This window comes from Meles meles, chromosome 12 (assembly GCF_922984935.1).
Source record: "Meles meles chromosome 12, mMelMel3.1 paternal haplotype, whole genome shotgun sequence".
NCBI classification, from domain to species: Eukaryota; Metazoa; Chordata; class Mammalia; order Carnivora; family Mustelidae; genus Meles; species Meles meles.
Genome location: NC_060077.1, coordinates 3,865,084 through 3,886,340, shown reverse-complemented (window position 1 = coordinate 3,886,340; position 21,257 = coordinate 3,865,084). Strand labels below are relative to the sequence as shown.

The 21,257-nt window shown below is 54.4% G+C and overlaps 1 protein-coding gene across 3 annotated transcripts; it reads left to right on the top strand.

The window, feature by feature from the left end:
* The first annotated feature begins 234 nt into the window (after positions 1–234).
* Positions 235–21,055, top strand: CABP1 (calcium binding protein 1). 3 transcript variants are annotated; one of them, XM_046025409.1, is made up of 7 exons: positions 235–946; positions 12,771–12,950; positions 15,658–15,688; positions 15,975–16,118; positions 17,118–17,227; positions 17,464–17,611; positions 20,596–21,055. In XM_046025409.1, exons 1-7 carry the CDS (start codon positions 305–307, stop codon positions 20,619–20,621), a joined length of 1,281 nt encoding a protein of 426 aa, XP_045881365.1. In that variant the 5' UTR covers positions 235–304; the 3' UTR covers positions 20,622–21,055. The 3 variants fall into 3 exon arrangements, with proteins under 3 accessions (XP_045881365.1, XP_045881366.1, XP_045881367.1); XM_046025411.1 differs by lacking the exon at positions 235–946 and adding an exon at positions 3,508–8,192; XM_046025410.1 differs by lacking the exon at positions 12,771–12,950 and having other exon boundaries at positions 237–946.
* Positions 21,056–21,257: the final 202 nt, after the last annotated feature.

Sequence of the window (21,257 nt, the reverse complement as noted above, 5' to 3'; positions counted from 1 at the left end):
GGGAGTCTCCCCGGCGTGTTAAGGGGCACTGCTGGCCACCAAGGTCCGGGCATCTTCGGGGTCATTTGCCAAGCCCCTTCCCTAGCGCTCCCGGCGCGGCGCCGCAGTGCCCCCTCCGCCGCCAGGGGCCGCCCGGAAGCGGGGCTCCTCGAGCACGGGGCGGGGAAAGGGGCGGGGCGCAGCGGTACCTGGGCCGCCGAGGAGCCGGGGGTGGGCTCTCCGGAGACAGCCGGCGGCCCCCCCAGATCCGCACCGCCGGCCGCCGGGAAGCTCGGGGCTCCGGGCGTAGAGGCTGCGCTGTCACATGGGCGGCGGCGACGGGGCCGCATTTAAGCGGCCGGGGGACGGCGCCCGCCTCCAGCGCGTCTTCGGGCTTGGCTCCCGCCGGGCGCCCCGCTCTCTGCCCGCCGGGGGCCCCGCGCCGCGCCGCACCGCGCCGCCCCCGCCGGGCCATGCGAGCGCGGGCCCCGCCGCGATGAGCTCGCACATCGCCAAAAGCGAGTCCAAGACGTCGCTGCTGAAGGCGGCGAGCGGGGGCATGCGGGTTCCCCGCCACGGCCCTGCCCGGGAGCCAGGGCTGCCTGGCCGCCGGCTGCCCAGCACCGGCCCGGGCACGCCGCCGCCGTCCGGGGACCCCAGTTCACGGAGGCCCCTGTGCCGGCCGGCGCCGCGAGAGGAGGGCGCGCGGGGGAGCAGGCGCGGGCTCCCCCAGGCGCACTGCAGGCCCCGGGAGGCGCTGCCGGCCGCGGCGTCCCGACCTTCGCCGCCGTCGCCGCTGCCGCCTGCCCGCGGGCGGGATGGGGAGGAACGGGGGCTGTCCCCGGCGCTTGGCCTCCGGGGCTCGCTGCGAGCCCCGGGTCGCGGGGACTCCGCTCCAGCCGCCGCGTCCGAGGCAGACCCGTTCCTCCACCAGCTGCGCCCCATGCTCAGCTCCGCCTTCGGCCAGGTAAGGGCCGCGCCTCCCGCCCGCGCTCCCGGGAAAGGCGCTCGGGACCCTGGCACGGCTGCGCGCCCACAGCCCTCCTCCCGCTGCCCGCGGCCCCCGGTCACGCTCCCTGTAGTCGTTCCGCAGCCCTGCGCCCTGGCCGGCACTCCTCCTCCCCCGTGCCTGATTCAGCACCCTGTGCGCTGTCCACGCTCCGGGCCTCTTCTGGGCGAGGCACCAGCGCCTCGCCGCCCTCCTCCCGTCAGAACAGGCCAGTCTTGGAAGGGAACGACCGCTGCAAACCGTCCGGAGACTTGCAGGGGTCAGCAGGGGCGCTAGGAGCAGGTGGCGCCAAATTCACTTCTCTGGTCTCTTGTCAAGACTGCCAGTGAGCGACCCAAAGGAGCAAGGGGTTTGGAGTCTGGGGTATAAGAATGGCTACCTCAGGGCACGCAGCCTTGCTTGGGGATGAGGGACGCTGGTCATGGGCTGTGGTGGCCCCAGAGATCTGGGAAAAGTTAGGAGAGCTAGATGGAGACTCAAAAATATGAGAAAAGAGAGATGTCTGGGTAGGCAAGGAAGGGCTACACAGAGCTGTGGCTCAAATCGGTACTTCAGGGGTGTTTTAAGGAGGTTGTCACTCCAGAGATGTCACTAGGATGGTGGTTGGGCAGGTGTCGGGTCGCAGGACGTGGAATAATAACAGCCTTGCCTGAGTCAATATGCATTCTAGGGTCAGAAAAGTCACTAAGTGGCTATTCTCTTTCCTCTAGGCCTTTCTCTCAGGGTCCTGGAAAGCTGAGCTTCTGTCCTCTCATCCAGGTCTAATCCCCTTGGGGGTGTGCTGCTGGGGAGGGAGGTTTGCAGAAAGGAACCTGTGAACTCCTGAGCAAAGCCAGGGTTGCCTCTAGTTCTGAGCCCATAATTAATTCAGACTCATTGGCATAGCGTTAAGGCCGTTCTGCAGCAGCCAAGGAGGGAGTAATGCAGAGGTCTGATGGCAGAGTTTGCATGGTGTGTGGAGGAAGAGGGGACCCTGAGCATTTCTGTGCTAAGATGTAGTGTAGAGAAGCCGTTTAAAGCTCCTGGCTTGCCATGCGGGGTCAGGATTCCAAGGAGGCCATGTGTGTTCTGCTTCAGATCTGCACATCCCTTTTCAAAATACTACTCCGTGACGGCAGAGGCCGGTGGAGGTCTGACATGAAGGAGCTGCACGTGGATTCGGGTTGCGCGGGGCTGCTGTGCGGTGTGACAGGGCAGCGGTGTGCGGCTTTGTTGCTGTGGGGAGCCCTCGTTAGTGGAGTAAACTGGAAGCCGTTCTCCAGAGTAGAGATGTGGAGGTAGAGCTTTGGGCGTTAGCGCAGCGACGGGTCATGCTGGAAGTTCCCGGGGGTGGCTTATGTACGAGGTAGGAGGCATCAGGTGTCTGGGCAGGGGTCTGTGGAGCGGGTCTGGGTTGTGGAATTGGTGACATCTGGTCAAACGTGTATCAGATATTTGGGGGCACCTACTTTGCCCAGGCATTTGTGGGACATGAGGGAGACACCAGCGAGCAAGACAGCTGGGCTTCTGGCTATTGGGAGCTTAGAGTCTAGCAGTTTGTAAGTGGGGAGTCACTCGCTCAGAATCACTCACTTTCTGGTTATTCATTTTGTTGCTAACATGACTTCTTCCTAGAAAAAGAGGCTCTTCTTTTTCTAGTCTTAACAGAATTTGCTTTCCTGGGCCCTTTGTGAGCTCAGTTCATTTCAGCTACCTGGTTTTCTTCCTCCTTCTGCTTTCTTAGTCATTAATGAAGACTGTCCTCCAGTCCAGTGTTCTGAAATGTCACCAGGGTCACCTGAGTCAGGAAGAGCTGGAAGGTCCCATCAAATATTTACCACCTCCCTCTGGAAGCTCTGGTCTTTGGAGCCGCAGACTTTTTCTGTAAAGCTCAGCACGTTGGGTTTGGGCTTCCTGCTGTCAGCTCTAAGGCATCTGGTTGAACAGCAATGACAACAGAACCCAGCCTGAGACTTTTGGGTCAGAGTCTCTGGTCTCCTGAGACAGAAGGGAATTCTTCTTTCCTTCCCTTCTCTGCATTGAGATTTCTGTTCTTAGAGACTGGGCCAGGACCAAGAGAAGGGACATGGGATCAGAAATACGGAAACCATCAGATAGAATCTGTTTAAGGCAAAACATAGTCCTGGGGAGGTCTATTTCTCATGTCTCCCAAGTTCTTTTTTTTTTTTTTTTTAAATCTTAAGTGAATTGCTTAACCTCATTAAGCTTCTGTTTCTTTATTTGCAAAATAGGGAAAATCATAGTACCTCCCTGGGTTTTAGGGGAATTAAATGGGACATGGAGGTATATACAGATTTTGGGCAGTGCATGGTCCAGAGCAAGGGCTCCATCAATATTAGTTATTATTGTTGTTGTCATTGTTATTGTTGATTAACTACCAAGTGCTGTCCAGGACCTCTTTCTTTCCATTTGTAATAGGGTCGGGGAGAGCTGGGGCTCAAAGTGACACTGAAGGGACCAAGATAGACTCCCATATTAGGGGGAACAGGAATTAAGATCTTTTCAGTGACCTCCCAGAACACCCTTACTGCCTGCAGGCAGATGGTGTGGTTTTGAGTTGAAGCCATGGTAGCTTGGGAGAAGGTAGAGCTGTAGGTTCCAATCCCCGTGCTGTCCTTTCCCATTGCTGTGACCTTGGGCCTGTTCCCTCTCTCTCTTTTTCTGGTCTGGGTTTGTTCATCCAGAAATGAGATTGACAAAAACTACCTTGCAGAGCTATTGATGAGGGTCACACAAGATTAACTATGTCAAATGGTCTGGGTCCAGTGGGTTCTGGAAAAAAGGGCAGCCTTCATTAATATTATTAATAGAGTGACTGTCTGAATGTGGACCTGTGTAAGTTACTTTGAAAGCTGTCTCTGAGCCAGGCGAGAAAGGCCATTAAAGGAAGGAGCTGAATGACAAGAGACCGTCTCTAGTACCCTCTGCGTGGCCAGCTAAGGACATGTCACTTAGCAGCCTAGAGAGATGTGGCATCAGACCTTAACTCAGAATAGGCATGATTTGGGGCAACTCTTGGCATTGGGACTTGTAAAACTATTTTAAGAGCAGTTTTTCTGCTGCTTACTCTAAGCTAGAGAAGAAACAGCCCCTGTAGAAGAGGCATATGTGTATAAAACCCACATCTCTGTCCCATCCTTCCCCTTTTTCTAGCTCTAGAGACATCTCTCCCAATTTGAATAGACTAGCCCAGTTCCTAAACTGCTTTGCACATAACAAGATCACATTTATCTAATAGGTGAATGAATGACGAGTATCTCTAACCTCTGGTCTGCAGAGATGTCTTAGTTCCTATAGCTTAGATGAGGGAGAAAGACCATGAGTTTGGTCCTAATAGATTCTATCATACTAAGCCTGTGTTCTTAGGATGAGGGCTGTGTATATTATTCACTCTTTCCTTGCCAAGTCTCTCCCTACTTGGGTGAGAAGCCCCTTTTGCCTTTCCCCTGGAGCTTGGGGAAGGGGAAAGAGTCCTCCAGGACAGTCCTTCAGGACAGCTGCGTTCGCCTCTGGTTGTGTGGGGGAAGCAAAAAGGGTGCTTGAGACCTCAGACGAGAGCTCATTGAACAATTGCCCGAGTATCTTCTCGGCCACGCATGAAGGTTGACATTCTCACCCTCCATGTTAGAGATGAGGAGACAGTGTCAAGAGCTTGTCTTGACAAGGAAGTGGCTTGTCTAAAGGCCACACAGTAAGTAAATGACAGGACTGTGATCTCTAAAGAACCGGTTGGGTGGGAAGTCACCTGAGAGTGTTTCCTATTTGTCAGAGGCATCCACAAAGCACCTCTCAGGTTACGACACGGCTTTCCCTGACTGTGTTCACCCTGGGCATCATCTAAGTTTGAAGACCGGTGATAGAATGGATCAGGGCTGGAGGCCAGCCTCCCTCCTAATCAGGAATAAGCAGCACCGGGTTTATCCTTCTCATCCCTCTGATCTTATTATTCCATTCCAGAACTGGAAGTGTAGGCTTCCGGAGGCCCAGGGGCTCCTGCCACATTGAAGAGTGACGGGAAGGTGGGGCTATGTGATGTGCTTTGTTCCTTAGAGAAGCCCCTACCATTCAGCCCTTTTAAAAAAGGCCTGTTAAAGGTCAAGCCACCTGTTTCCTCCAGATCGCAGTTATCCCTGTCACTCAGGACCACCTTGGCCTGACCTGCCCAGTTTAAGGGAAGCTCCGAGTTTGAATCCCTGAGTCCCTTGCTGCCTTCAGCCTCAAGCTAGGGTCAGCATCCTTTCCTGTAAAGAAGGGTGGGATGTATTCAAAGTGCATGACTTTTCCACGGGGTTCTGGTTTTGCTGTCTCCTGTCTCCTGCTTCCAAGGACAGGCATATTCCAAGGTCGGCAAGTGGGTGCTGTGATTGGGGCTGGCCTGCAGGGGGCAGGAGTCACCAGGTCTGACGGAGTGGGTGTTCAGCTGAGTACGGAGAGGTGGGAGCAGCTGGCCCTTTAAGACCAATGCTGGGCTGAAAGGGGCACCTTCTAGGTGGCTGGCACTGTGCCCAAGCCCTTTGTGTGTATTATCTCATTAACTCCTCACAACAGCCCTAGGAGGGAAGGGTTATTAGTGTACCCATTTAATAAAGAAACTGAGGCACAGAGAGATTCACAAGTCCTCAAGGTCATAGAGCTTGCTAGACAGCAGGGCAATATTTGAACCCAGGTCTGTCTGCCCCTGCATTGCAGGCTCTTAGCATCTGTGTCTGTGGTCCTCAGCACTGGCTGCAGATTGGAATAACCCAGAGCACTAACCAGTCCCCATGTCCAGAGTTCACCTGCAGCTATTAAATCAGAGTCACCTGCCGCTGGCACTGAGACTCTCCACTTGACGCTGTGCTGCCTTTCCATATGTCTTCCCAGGTAGTTAATATGAATTGGGTTTGTACCTGGAACCTAACCCGACTTCCCTCAGGGGTCCCTGGTGAGTCCCAGCTTGTCAAGAGTCTGTAGATGGCTGGTTTCCTAGGCTTGACCTCCAAGTCTTTTCTGATCCCCTACAGACTAAGTCACGTTCTTCTGTCTCTCATTCTTGGAGGTTTTGTGTTTCCTTCCACCTCCATAGCATTTACCTGAAGCGTGATTCAGCAAGTTCATCCATAACTCCTTAACAGCTCTTGCCTGCCTGCTGGAATGTAAGCCCCCTGAAAGCCGGGGCCATGCGTATCTTGCTCCCCACAGCATTCCTGGAGCCAGGCACAGTGCCTGGCCCATATAACTGGACAAACGATACTTCTTTCTTCCATTTTAAGAATTACTCATGAGTATTTATCGTGCGCCCGGTACATGCCCACATTTGCTTTATAAGCAAGATAAGGGGAAACCCCCTTTTCCAGGCAAGGAAACAGAAGCTCTGGAATATGAGAAGTCAGAAGCTGGCGGCAGAGCCAGGATTCAACCCCAGGCCTGCTATCCCTTCTCACGCCCCTGAGTCTCATGACTCTGATCCCAGGGCCCCGCAGAGAGTCTGGTTCATGCTCCCTTGTGGAGGTGGAGGAACACATCTTTGTAGAAGGCACTTATGTTAGCTGCTCACTCTTCAGTTTCATCTCCCCAGTGTCTTTCCTGCCCTTTGGGCCTCAACACTGCCCCAGGCTCCTCCCTCTGTCCTCAGGGGCTGCCCCTCCTTCTCGCACCTCCTCTCGAGGTTTGGTCCAAACAAGGCTGCTGAGTAACTCCCCTGATGAAACCGTTCCATCGTCAGCAGCAGCACAGACGTCAAGAGCTATCCAGGGACTTCCTCCCACGGCTCTCTGGGAGCGGGGAGCCTGTGGCACCTTCTGGGCAGCGTCCACCCACTCCCCTAATGGAGCTTCTGACCAGGCACCGAAGCTGGACAAAAAGTCCATGGAAAAGCAGCCTCTCCATACTGAAACTCTTTCAGCGCTGCGTGCGAGGACCGTTCCATCAGGGGAGGGGAGAATTCGGCTTCCCATGCCCTCTCTGGCGCCCCCTGCTGGGAGAAGCTGGCGGCCGGGAAACGGACACCTCAGCTCTTGGGTCATCTGGTTTCAGCTGTAGGTCTTGGGTGTGACACCTGAGGCTGAAGATGAGTTCTCATCAGACCTGGAACCCAGAGGGACGAGGAAGAACCACTCACCAAAAAAGTTCCAGTCGTGGGACCTTGAAGACCACTTTGCAAAGGGCGGCCTCTCAGCTTTGCGGCCCAGGGAAGCCTTGAAAGATCCTCGCTCAGGATTAGGCAGAGGATGGTTTGAAGGTCCGCAGCCCTCCGTCACACTAGCACGACCTCCGTCAGGCCCCCTCATCGCCATCTTTTGGTTTCTCTTGGGTTGGAGAGAACCCCAGTAGCAAAGGGAGAAGGATCTGCTCGCCGCTGTTGGCTCAGCTTGTGCTTCCAGCCCGGAGCCTCACCCCATTTCAGTGACGAAGCAAGTGTGAAAAATGGAGCGTGATGGGGATGTCACAAGATCTTCAGGCCCTCAACTGGAACTGCCTGCTCTCACTCCAGCTGCCATTGCCAGGGGGCAGTTAGGATGTGTGTCTGTCCCTGAGTGCTTGCTTGTGCATGTTTGTGTGCAGTGTGTGTGTGTGTGTGTGTGTGTGTGTGTGTGTATGCGCACACAAGGCTGGGAGCTGGGAGGCAACCTGGCTTTGGTGGCCCAAACTAGCATGCTTCCCCTTCTGGGTCTGCTGGCCTCATTCCCAGCTGCAGCTGCCATTCTGGGCCCCCCTCCCTGTACCAATCTCCCTGCAGATTTGGCAGCAGGAGAGGAGGGGCTGAGGGAAGGGAAATGAACCAGAGAGAGGACTGAGCTCTAATCTGATGTAGATGATCCGGCAGCCTTCCCCAGCTTGCTGCCCTCTGCCATCAGCTCCCCAGGCTATTTTCTCTGTGCCCTGCACTCTTCCCCTCCTGCCTTCATCTCCTTAAGAAAGTGTCCAGAAAGTTAAACCCAGATACACAAACACACACACAATCCACCAAAAAAAAAAAAAAAAAAAAAAAAATCAGCAGGAGCAGGCAGACGAGTAAGAGAGCACGCGCGCAAGAGAGAGGGCTCAGAACGGGCCAGGAGGAAGAGCTGCGCAGGCAGAGAGAGGCTGGGGTTGGCCGTGACAGGGACTAAGGTCTCTTAGTCCCCAGGAGCCTCCTTCATGGACCGGGGGATCCTGAGAGGGGCTGCCTCAGCTTAGGATGGGCAACTGTGTCAAGTCTCCACTGAGAAATCTCTCAAGGAAGGTATGTTTCTGGAGTTCCCAAGACAGGGGCAGGGGAAGGGGGGCATCTTGCCAGCTGTCCCAGAGTTGGGGACGGAGGGGGTGGGCATCTGAAGCTTGCTATCCTTTCTATGGATTTTGTCGAGAGCTGTGTCCCTGTTCCCACCTCCAGATCCCCTCCAATCCCCCCGGTTTTCTGTGTCTCAGGCTCTGAGCTTAAGTTGGGACTTAGAGCTACATGGGGGGCTGTGTTTGGGAATTAGCACACAATTTAGGAAAGAAACCAGGTAGTTCCTGTGCCATAAAATGACAAGCACAGGTCCATAGAATGTGAGTGGATGGGCCCCCTTGGGGCTGCTGGAAAGGAAGACAGTTGATCTGGGCTTTTGACCCTGCTGCCACTCCTTCCCAGTGGCGGCGGCGGCGGGGGTGGGGGGTGTCATTCATCTCTTGGAGAGTCTCTGGTCTTCTCTCTGGTGGTCTCTAAGCCTTCTGACTTGTGGGTTTTGAAGTAGATCCCATTGCTACTGGGATATATCCTGCTACCCTCAGTAATTCCTGAATCCAGTTAGAGGATCTCAACTAGGACCAGGCTGGTTCAGAACCCCGGATTGTTTTCACTGAGAAATAGGATGTCGAGCAAAGGTGTCTGTAAGTCGCTTTTTGATGTGGAATTATTGCTTATACACCAGGATAATATGCTTTTGCAAGAATTCCTTTTGGAAAGCAAATTACCACCTCCAAAACATTTTTTATGCAAAGCTCGGCTTACATCTATCGGGTTTTGCTTCAAGTAGGCTCTGCCTGTGTTTCTAGCCCTCTGTAGTCAAGCTGGAGAAGAAACTCATGGATATTATTTAAAGGAAGAAGGAAAGATAGCAATGTTTTCCTCTCGTTCTGTTGTTTTCCAGTCAAGGAATTTGATTACCACTGGGGTAAAGTGACTTACCCAGGGTCTCAGGTTAAATAATGGCATCTCTGCCCCTAACCCTGTACCACCTCCTGGGTCGGTTCGATAGTCCTCTTAATTTAGGACATTCCGGGCTTTTCTGCTCATCGTCTTCCTCGTTTAGCTAAGCCGCTCACATCAAATTCTCTTTAATCTTCACGGGTCCCTTGGATCCTTCCGAGGATTGACTGCTTCTTCTGTGCATACAACCCACATCATCTGTCATCTTAGGGGAGCCTTTGGCACCACAGGTGGCCTCCATGCTGTTGCAGAGAAGCAGGAACTGACCTGAATTAGTCTAGAGGACCACAGGGGGAAAGCGTTTCCCCTGGATTTCTGTCCAGAGCTTAAAGAGGTGAACTTAGAACAGGCAGCGTCCCTTTGCCCCACCCCGCCCATCTCCCCCGTACCCCACAGAGTGCTTAAGAACTGCACTTCTCAGATCCTTCCTTTCCAGCTGTGTGACCTTGGGCAAGTTACTTGACCTCTCTGGGCCTCAGTTCCCCCAACCACCAGGTGGGAATACTATTATTTACCTCCTAAGGGGGTGGCAGCAAATAAAGTGCTGTGCACAGTGCCAGGAACGGAGTCCTCAGTAAATGGCAGCTAGTGTTACCGACATCATGATCCTAATTTTTCCACTCTGGGTGTTCGGAGAAGGGGTGGAGGGAAAAAGGAAAATAGGAGAGGTTTTGTTTAAGTTGGTGGAATAAGGTAAAAGACAATAAAGCACATTGCACTCAATGTTGTGTTTGTTTGTGACAGTAATAATTGCTTTCTTCTGGACAGCTCCAACACACCCAGCGTCTCTGAGCTCATTTGCTCTTTCCCACCAAGTAGTTCTCTTGGCTATTTCATACAGAAAGGAACTGGACTTAAGAGCTTTCCTAAGGCCACACAGCCCAGTGGATGCGGGGTTGAGAGTGTTGAAATGCTAGTCCGTGTGAATCCATAGCTGGTATTTGATTTGCATTTTAACCTCCCTAAGGGGCTGCCTCTCTCTTTCCTGCTGTCAGAAGTGTTTTTCATAGATTCCTGCCTCTGACCTTACAGGTCGTCTGGATTCCCACTCACCGCAGCGATTCCCTCTCCCACTTTGCCAAGCCCTTACTCATTTAACCGGTCCTTGAACACCTTTGGGAGCGAGAGCTCTGACCTGTCTTCTCCTGGCCGGCTTGCATTGTTAGAAAGCTGTTGGGTCACGAGGCCAGCTGACCCCTCTTGTTGCCACGCTACACTCGGGAGATGTCACTTCGGTGCCAGGAGACACTGTCAGCCTGTGGGCTGCTGCCCACTTGGCTTCTGAGTGTGGTAACCGGGGAGCCAGGAACGGGGAGAGGCGGCCTGCTGTGGGCTCTGTACAGTGCAGGACCAGGCTGTCAGGGGCCATCACTGGCCAGGGAAGAACAGCAGCCTCCCCGGGCAAGTTGGTGCCAGGCGGTATTATGATCAAGAGACGCAGTGGAAATTCCCCAGCCACCACTGCTGCCTCCTTCGTGGGAACACGCTCTTCTCCATCTCTTCTCAGTTCTTCCCTGATTGGCAGATATTCTCCCACTTCCTCTGGAGCCGGCAGTAAATGCCTTCTGGCTCCCAGCATCTCTCGTGTTGCATCTCCACCATCGTCATCGCCGTCATTGTCATTCCCATGGCAACTCCATGCGTTCGGCTCTAACCACGCTCCAGGCACTATGCAGTAGCTCACTTATTTCTCACAAGAATCCCGCAAGTGGCCACGTTCCCCGCTGGGCAGGGAAGGAAACTAGAGCACAGAGAAGTTACCTGTCCAAGGTCACATGGCAAGCAAGCGGCAGAGCCAGAATTTGTCCCCAAGACTGTTGGAGACCAAAGCCAGTGTACTAAGTGGCCTCTCGGAGTTCTATGCTGCTTGCTGCCTCCTCCCTCCTGCCTTGTGCTCGCTCTGAGCCAAGTGTGCGAGACTCAGCCAGAAGCGAAAAGGCTGATTCTCTACACACATCTCGGGAGATTGCCTCTTGGGGTCCAGCCGCTCTCTACTCCCTCGTAGCCAGCCTCCTGGTTGGAAAAGTCTCTCTGGTTCTGCCCTCGCTCCAGTCTGGGTCCTGGAAGCCTGTGCAAGTGTCACCGAGGCTCCGAACTCTTCTAGACATCAAACCAGAATGGCCCTTGGTCCCTCTGACCTCTCTCAGGTTCTGAAACCACTGAAGACCCACCCTTATTGCATTCATCGAACTTGGGCTTTGCACTGAGGACCTTCACCTAGGGTCTGAACCAGGATACCACTCCTCTCTCTCTAGGCCTAGAAGAGGCTTAGGAAATTGGAAGGGAGTCTAGTCTGTAGTCCCAAAGTATGGGTCTTTGAGGAGAAGAGGCACAAGTGGAGGGGGAGGACGAGGTAAGCTGGCGGGGAGTTGGTTCTTCTTCTCAGCCTGGGAGGACAGGACACGCCCTCGGTCACAGGATCTTCTCCTGGGCATGACCTTCTGTGAGCTGGAGGATCCTGGCAGCAGGACGGAAGGGTAGGGTCTGCAGCTCTGGGGCTCAAGGACAAAGATAGCCCTTCGAGGTTTAGCTGCTCTGTTTCTTCTTGGGAAGGTTTGCCTCCAAATCCTCACACTGAAGGGAGGTATCCAAGCTCAGGACTGAAGGCAGAGTGCCCTGTCCTAGATGCTGGGGGGCCTTGGGCATCCTGGGGAGGCCAGCGTGGAATAGAATGTTATGTCTGGATGCTGCAGTTGTCCTAAGGGGACGGTCTGTGGGCAGTGCTGACTTTTTATAGCTGCATGGGAACCATCACAGAGGAGGAGGGGAGGGCCAGGGCTGGGAGCACAGCTATATTCGGTAAGCAGAGAGGGCCCCTGCCTCAGCCTCTGGAGGTCTGGCAAGCTGGGCGGAGAGCCAGAGACAGACGGGAGGGGGAAGAAGGAGAGCTGCTGGGGGCAGACAGTGTCTAGTCTTGAGGCTGCAAACTGGGAAGAATGTGACCTACAGATGGGCTTTGCGTGGCCCAGCCAGTGCTTTAAATCAGAAGGAAACATTGGACTGAGTTAAATAGCGCTGCCAGCCTCCATTTTGCCCCAGGCTTCCCTTTTCCCCTGCCTGCTTGGTTCCTTCAGCGAGGGCCCTGTGTTGGCGCCTGTCAGTCCAGCAGCCTACCTGAGCCTGCTCTGCGTGGTCCCAGCGCGGACTGTCCTCACTGTCTTCCAGTGGGGTCCAGCGGGGGCAGGGCAGCAAATCCATTTAAGAGCATCTCGGCCAAGGCCGGTACTCATTAGTCTCTGAGTGAGCACTTCCCATTGGCTAGAGCAGAAGCCCCCCTGCACCCCCTTCTCTCTGTAAGCTTCCACGTGCATGTGAGTGTGTGGTCCTGTGCGTGTGAATGTGTCGTGAGCATGTGTGTGCCCATGTGCCACACAGCGGGGGTCACCCCCAGCTCTCCCTGGAGCATCTGTGGCAGTCAAGGATGAGACTCCATCTGTTGAACCCATTTGACTCCTGCCTCCCGTGTGTATCCTGAGAGCTCTCCGAATCCCGCTGTTTGACTCTCAAGGGTCTCCTCCTGAGGAGAGCGCCTTCTAGGACCCGAAGCCAGGCTGAGGCCAGGAGGGCCAGTGGGACAGGGTGGTGATCCCTGCCTCTCTTTTGTATTTGCTCGGTGGGTGCTGGCTGAAGATGCGCCAGGAGGAGAAGAGCAGCTACGTGGTGGTGCAGACGAGTGAGGAGGGGCTTGCAGCCAGCAGCGAACTCCCGGGACCGCTCCTGATGCTGGCCCAGAACTGCGCTGTCATGCACAACCTGCTGGGCCCTGCCTGCATTTTCCTGCGCAAGGGCTTCGCTGAGAACAGGCAGCCTGTACGTAAGTTGGCCCCCGTGGAGCCGCACTGAGCTTGGCTTCAGAGGGCACGAAGAGGTGCTGGGAAGAAGAGGGGCTCTGTCGGCAACAAAGCATGTCCCCTCATGGATAGTTCCCAAGCCCTCAACTTGCGAACCTGACCCCCCACCAAAAATTTCCCACCCATGGTTACAAAGCACTGGTGAGTCCACGTCCACTGGCAAGAAGTAAAGAACAGGTGACATTCTCTGTTTTCTTGCTTGCTTGTTTTTTTTGAGCACATACTCTGTGTGAGGCTCTGTGCTAAGAGCTTTGCATCGCCTCTTGTAAGGTTCAGAGCAACTCCGAGAGGTAAGTCCTATTATCATCCCCATTTTACAGATGAGGCAAATGAGTTGGAGAGGCAAACACGCTCAAGATAACAATTAGTGGGTGGTCTGACTCCGGGGAGTCTGATTCCAAGGCTTCCTGTTCTCTTAACAGCAGTACTGAGTACACAGCCCTGTCCAGGAGAACTTCCTACAGTGGGGGAAACAGTCTATGATCTGTGCTGCCCAATACAGTAGCCACCAGGTACACATGGCTGTTGAGTACTTGATACGGGGCTAGTGCAATTTGAGTGAATTGTTCATTTCTGGTTCCAATCCCAATAGCCACATGCGGCTACTATGTCCGGGCAGCCTCTTCCAGATGTCTGAACAGTCACAGGGAGGAGGGTAATAATGCTGTTGTTACAGACACAAACATTTGCAGGTTCCACTTACTGAATGCCACATGTGAAACGCTTTACATATCTTGTCTCATGGGATGCTCTCAAAGGCCCTGTGACATGGCTCCTGGCATTAACCTATTTTACAGATGAGACTGTGGCTCAGAGAGCTCAAGTGACCTGCCCAAGGCCTCACAGCTAGGAAGGATCAGATCTGGGCTTTGAACTTGTGTTTGACTCCAGAGGTCAACCTCTCCTCCCAGACTGCAGATGCTGGGGAGAAAGGAGTGTGCATGTGCTCTCTTCCCATCTGACCCCTGGGAATGGTGCTCATGGTTTCCCTGTCACACTGATGGGCATCCCCAGCTCTACTCCGCATACCCCCACTGCTCCACCAGGGGAGTGGGCGATCCAAGGGCCAGCCGCCCAGACTCCACCGGAACAGCTCTGCCAGAGGCACACGGAGCAAGGCTTTCCTGCTCCCTGGCCCCGGCTATGCAAGAAGGGGAGGGGGCTGCAGTGGGGGTCAGCAGCACCTGTTCTTCTCCAGTCCTGCAGAGCCAGGTCTTAGAGAGGTGGGAGGTGGCTTGAGGCTTGAAGGGTGGGAAAGGACTCAGGTCTGATGACTTGTCCTAGGGTGTGTGCACGCATACACTTGTCTACTTGCTCACTTCACTTGCTGGGAGCATGGGGCATTGCAAAAACCATCCTTTTTGGCCACCCAAGATGTTGCTCATCAGCCCCCACCTTTTAAAATTTTTTTATTTACTTGTCAGAGAGGGAGAGAACAAGCAGGGGAGCAGCAGGCAGAGGGAGAAGCAGGCTCCCTACTGAGCAAGGAGCCTGATGCAGGACTTGATCCCAGGACCCTGGGATCATGACCGGAGCCAAAGGCAGACGCTTAACTGACCTAGCCACCCAGGCGTCCCTCAGTGGCCCTCTTCTAGAAGATTCTGAGAGTTTCCTGAGCTGGCATCTCTTGCTCTGGGGCCAGTTTACAGTGGGTGGGCAGAAGTTGTCTCTTGCCTGCCTTGACCCTGTTGGGTCAAGGTCAAGGTCTGCCTGCATGCACAGCTGAGATGCCTCAGGCTTGCCCAGGGCCTGCCTGCGTGTCTTTGTTCATGATAAGTGTGCCCCCAGCTGGCATGTGCTTCCTCAGCCGGGCACACCCTGCCCCACGTTCCTCCCACCCAAAGTCATAGAGTTGTGACACGTGGGACGGATGAGCCCTGGGCACCAGTTTTGGAACCTATGGAACAGGTCCTGCTGGTAGGCATGCATCTCGTGCTAGTCTGCCTGCCTCCTGGGAAGGCCTGGGGTAGCTGGTACCTCACCAGCCAGAGCCTACCCTGGGCATCCTCCGGGCCTGCTCTTTGGAGACTTCTCTGCCATCTGTTCAGATGCCTAGACCCAGGGCTTCCTGGAGTCCCCAAGGAGACCTAGGCAAGGCTCGAAGCTGGAGATGTGTGCTTTGGACCCCGGCGGCAGCCACCGGCCCTGGCAGCCCCCAGGGTCCTATGCTGTGTCCCAGTACGGGACAAGGTGTAGGATGGGGGTCAGGTTGGAGAAGGTGGGCCATGCCCAAGAAGCAGGGCACAGCCCTAATTCCGCCTCCACACCCGTGGCTCCTCTTCCTCCTCGTCCTCCTCCTTGGGCATCCTGTCTGGTCGCAGATTTCTGTCCCTCCAGCCCTTCTCCCGTTATCTTGCAGACTTTCTCTCTTTTGTGACCACAACAACCCGCCCACCCTGCTTTATTTACAGGTTTTTGCCTCCAGACCAACTCTGTTCCCTGACAACATTCTTGTGTCTGGAATGGAGATGCAGATGGGGCTCTGGGGTCCCTGGGTATCTCCTGTGTCTGTGGGAGATGTGGGGCTGTACCTTTCTCCCTCAAAGACATGGTCCAGGCATTCTCCCCACCCAGTGGTTGCTGTCGCTTGGATGGTCCCCAGGTTGGGCATTTTGTGATGTCCAGGCACCTCACAGCTCTTAACAGAACGTGTTCTTTTGTTTCAGGACAGATCACTGCGGCCAGAGGAGATTGAAGGTAAGACCCAGCCCCTAAGGCGAAAGGGTTGCTCAGCAGTCCAGAAAGGTGAGGGAAGGGAGATTGCTGGGAAGAGAGGCAGAGACACCTTGGCCTCCTGGGGATGTGGCCTGATCCAGGGCTGGGCACTCTCTATGGGGCCAGGGGTCAGAGTAGGGCAGTCCCAGCGGCTCCAGGGCCTGGCTGTCCGGGCTGGTGGGCGCTCAGGCCACCTCTGCCCCGAGGCTCTGCTGGTCCCACTTTTCTTCTTTCATTCAACCACACCCATTTTTATTCTTTTCCTCAGAGCTCCGAGAGGCCTTCCGAGAATTTGACAAGGACAAGGACGGCTACATCAACTGTCGGGACCTGGGCAATTGCATGCGGACCATGGGCTACATGCCCACCGAGATGGAGCTCATTGAGCTGTCCCAGCAGATCAACATGAACCGTGAGTCCCTCCACGGTGCATCTCCTTCCCTTCCCATCCCCGCCATCCCTATCCTCTGCAGTCACATGGGCCCATGGCTCGGTTCTGGGCCCGTCTCTTCTGGGCTTTGAAGGTAGCCACTTGCCTCGCTGAGCCTCTTTTCTCAGGTGTAAACTGTCAAATGAGAGGAGCACAGGAAGTCTGTGAGGGAATATCTGCCAAACAGTCCCGCACGTGGGCGGCACACAGGGATTGTTGAGCAGAAGGCGTATTATTCCTCTATTATTCTCCTGTATTGCTCTCTGTCTCAGTGTGGGTTCTCCCAGAAGCAAGGGTTTGAGTGCGAGCAGTTTATGTGAAGGTGAAGGGAAGCGTCAGGAGGGAGCAGGGAGGTGAGACCATGAAGAGAGGAGGCCACGGGGAGCGGACTCTCAAGCCGGCCAGCACGGCGAGTGCGAGTCTCATTTGCTAGGCAGCTCCCGGAGTCTGTGCGGCAGGGCCTGAACTTAGGGCCCTCACCTCCCAGCCAGGTATTAAGTCACTGGCTGAAAGATGTTGTGGCGGGCGGGGGGGGGGGGGGGGGGGTGGAGTCAGTTCTCCAGCACTCCTACCTGCTTGGGGGTTCTTGGAGTTGACTTTCCATTGGCACAGCAAGAGTAAAGCTTGGGACAAGTGGGCCAGGTGCTCCTAACTTCTCTTTTCTCTGCCTTTCTGTTTGTGTGTCTTTGCCTCTCTGTCTCTGAAATTCTTTGCCCGTCTCTCTACCCCAGTGTTTGTTTCTTTCATCCGTATCTACCTCTGTCCACCTCCTGACTGGCTTCCTTGGCCTAACCCTGGCCACTCCCCTGAGCCATTCTTTGACAGACCACCTGTCCATGGTCACCTCTCTGTCCTCATTTGGCCTTTGGTTGTACCCTGGTCTTGGCACTAGATAGGTCAAGGAGGGGTTCACAGTGCCTTCCATTGCCTAGACATGGGGAGTGGTTGGGTGGATAACCTAGCCCTTTCCTCTGTCTCCAGTGGGTGGCCATGTGGATTTTGATGACTTCGTAGAACTAATGGGACCTAAACTCCTGGCAGAAACAGCAGATATGATTGGAGTGAAGGAACTGCGAGACGCTTTCCGAGAGGTGAGCAATGGGCACTGGACAGGCAAGGGTGCAGGGGTTATTAGAATTCCAACCCCAGCGTGGTTACTTCAAGAGAAATCCAAGCCCTGGATCACATTCTAGGGGAAGGAGCTTGGACAGAGAAGGGTCTTTGGGGAAGGTGGGGACAATGAGGCTGGAAAAGGAGCCCAACATTGGGATCTGATTCTACATTTCCCATGTTGTAGCTATTCCCCTCTCCTCTCTGCCCTCTCTAGTTTGATACCAATGGTGATGGGGAGATAAGCACCAGTGAGTTGCGAGAGGCCATGAGGAAACTCCTGGGTCATCAGGTGGGACACCGAGACATAGAGGAAATTATCCGAGATGTGGACCTCAATGGGGATGGACGAGTAGACTTTGAAGGTAGGTGGGGCTTGAATATGGAAGAGAAGCCAAGGCAGTAGTGATGATCCATGGAGACTCCCAGCTATGTATCCATCATGATTCCAACTGTCCATGCTCCTACCCATGCTCACTCCTCCATCCATGAATCCCTGTAATCCACCTTCCCATTCATTCCTACCCCCATCCATTGGTCCATCTTGCCAAATCTCTCTCTCCGTATGCTCATTCATCCATCTCTTCATGTGTCCAGGTGTCTATCCACTCATCTGTCTCTAAACAATTATCATATTACCATTTATTCATGCATTTATAGATCTGTCTATGCATCTGTTCATTCTTCCGTACATTCTTCCAGGTATCCACTCACCCAGGTACATATGTCTGTCCATACATCTATACTTCTGTGTCTCTGTTCATACATTCACGTATCTCCATCCATCTATCTGTGCCTCTAACCCACACTTCTGTTGATTTATCTGTAGTCATTTCCCCATCTACATCCATCTTCTCATCGATCAAGCAATTGATCGATCCATCCATCCTTGTGTCTACTGACCCCATCCATCTCTACCCATTTATCTGTCCACTTACTCCTGCTTCCATTCATGCTAGCTACTTTCGGACCACCCTGTTCATCAGTCTGACACTCAGGCCGCCTGAGATTGGCCCACGGCTCACCTCCCCAGTTGCAGATCCTGCTGTTCCTTCACTCACTCTCCACCTTAAAGCCAAACCCCAGTACTTGTGGTCCATGATCCTGCCAAGCTCTCGTTTGAATGCTCTGTCCTTTTGGTCAGGATGCTTTTTATTCTGTTCTTCGCCTGGACTAAATTCTCTTAACCCCTCAAGACCCAGCAGTGGGTCTTCCTCTGGTACTTCCTCACTGGTTCCAGGCTGAATTCCTCTTTCCTGGGCTTTTATAACACCTCAGGCTCACTCTCGCTCTTCACACTGTCCCTCAAGTGCTAGCTGTATCTCCTCTTGACAGAACTTCTGGACATTTTATATCCGTATTTCCTCATAATTCAGGACCTGGCACATAGTTAATGCTTAGTAAAAGTGTTTTTTTTTAATAAATCAGTAATAACCCCAATAGTTATCATTTCTTGTATACACGTTACATACCAGTCACTGTACTAAGTACACTTCCATATATTATCCTATTTTATTCTCACAACAACTCTCTGGATCGCACTCTTATTGCCTCATGATGCAGAGGAGGACTCTGAGGCTCAGAGAAGTCACACGACTTGCTTGAGATCATCACTATTAAGACGCAGAGCTGGATCTCATGCCAGGTCTGGGATCTCAGCCACCACCTACGTCACACTGCGTGACGCCATTCAGGACAACTGTGGGATGCAGGGCAAAAATATGGTAAAACATTGACTCTCTACTCCAGGAACTGGCATTCTGAGCAGAAAGTCAAGATAAGCATGTGCCGGAGTGTGGGTGTATCCAGAACACAAAGGTTGGGAGGTCTTTCTTGAGGAGCACGTAGACTTCAAGTTCGAAGAGAGTGTGGCTACATGGAAAGGAGGCTTTGCTGCCACCAGATCTGAAAATTCCAGGTCACCCTGTGTCCTGGTTTCCCTCCCCCACACAGACAATGGCCCTTCTGTACAAGCCTAGCATCCCCTGTTTATTCTTCTAGCTTGTATCGTACACCTACCATATGCCGAGATCCACCTCGAGGAGCCCAAGACCAGCAAGGAAAACAGAAGCCAACAGTATAGTGCATGCTGTTTTGGGGGAAATACAGCAAGCTATGGGGCACAGAGGGGGCATCTGTGCCAAGCTGGTGGGGGGATTAAGGAAGGCTTCCTGGAGGGGGCTATAAATCAGTAGAACCCTAAGGGACGAGTAGGACCAACCAGGTGAAAAAGAAGGAAGGGATATTCACCCAAATGAACTGAAACTTACGTCCACACGGAAACCTGCACACGGATGTTTATAGCAGCTGTATTTACAGTTGCCAAAACCTGGAAGTAACCAAGGTGTCCTTCAGCTGGCGAGTGGCTAATAAACCGTGACAGTGGAGTATTATTCACACTAAAAAGAAATGAGCCCTCAGACCATGAAAAGACACGGAGAAATCTTAAGTGCGTATCGCTAAGTGAAAGAAGCCAATCTGAAAGGGCTACATCGTGCGCGATTCCAACTGTATGACATTCGCGAAAAGACAGAACTATGGAGACGATGAAAAGATCAGTGGTTGCCAGGGGTTTAGGGGGAGGGAGGGCTGAGCTGGGGGAGCACAGAGGAGTTTTAGGGCTGTGAGGCTGTTCTGTAGGACCCCGTCGTGGCGGATACGCATCCTTACGCATTTGCCCCAGCCCACAGAATGGACAGCATCGAGGGGGAAGCTGAGTGTTACCGTGGCCTCTGGGTAATGACACATCCGTGTCAGTTCATTGATTGTGACACACGTCCCTCTCTGGTGCAGGGCGGTGATGGTAGGGGAGGCTGCCGGTGGGTGGGGCACGCCCCCTGTGAATGGGAACTCACTTTCTGCCTCATTTTGCTGGGAACCTAAAACTGTTCCAAATAATCAAGTTTCGTTAAAAGGAAAAGGAGCGAGAAGAGACAGGTTGTAGGCAAGCTGAGAGGTGGAGGGAGAGTGAGTGTGCCAGCCGCCCAGACACGGAGATGGGCGTGGTTGGAGTGGGGGGCAGGGGTGGGGGGGTTGGGGGGAATGAACTGTGAGAGAGAGACATCAGCTGGGGCCACAGCACGGAGGGCCTTGAGGCCAGCAACAGGATATTGGACATTTTCTCACAGGGAGCCCTGAGAGGTTTCAGGGGGGCCAGGTAGATAAGACAGGCCCCTGCCAGCTGCTGTGCACGAGACGGATTGGAAGAAGCCGAACGGCTGGAGGGGCCCAGCGGGGCAGTGGTGATGGTGGGGGGCGGGGGCTCAGATCCGGAGAAGACTTGGAAGGGGCAGCCTGAGCTGGGCCTGACTCTGCTGTTTTCTCCCCACCTGGTCCCGTGCCCTCTCAGAGTTTGTCCGGATGATGTCCCGCTGAGGCCGCAAGGGCCCCTCCAGGACTGCCAAGCTCCCCGGTGGGAGAAGAGGAGCCGGAGCGCGCCTCACCCCGCCGCAGCCGCCAAGAGCCCAGGATGGACTGGCGGACGGGGCCTGCCTGCACCCCGGGGAGGTGCCCACCCCGGATCCCCACCCCTCCGCACTGTGAAAGACTCACAACTCCTGCAACTGGAAAGGGGGGGCGCCCGCCGCCGAGGAGGCCACCGTGCCAAGCCGGCAGAGGTGACGCCGGGTGCCAAGTGCCATGGACCCAGCTGCTGCTGGCGGGGCGGTCCAGGGAGCCCGCCAGCAGCCCCCACACAGCATGTCCGCCCCGGGGCAAAGCATCTCGCCGCCGCCCTCCTTCGCTCTGTGCCCGTCCCAGCTCGCCACAGCCCTGTTCTCTCAGAACCAATAAAAGTATTTCCAAGGCAAGGGCAGCTGTGGGGGTCTTTTGCTTCCTGGGTCCAGTCAGACGATGCGTATTTCCTGAGTGCCAACTCTGAGCCCAGAGCCGGCCCACAGTCCTGCATTCAGCGTGCATTTACTGAGCACTGTTGGGGACCCACTGTCATCTCCGAAGCCAGAGCCTCCGTACCTCTCTAACTGGAGGGGAGCCTGGGGGACCTAGTGATCC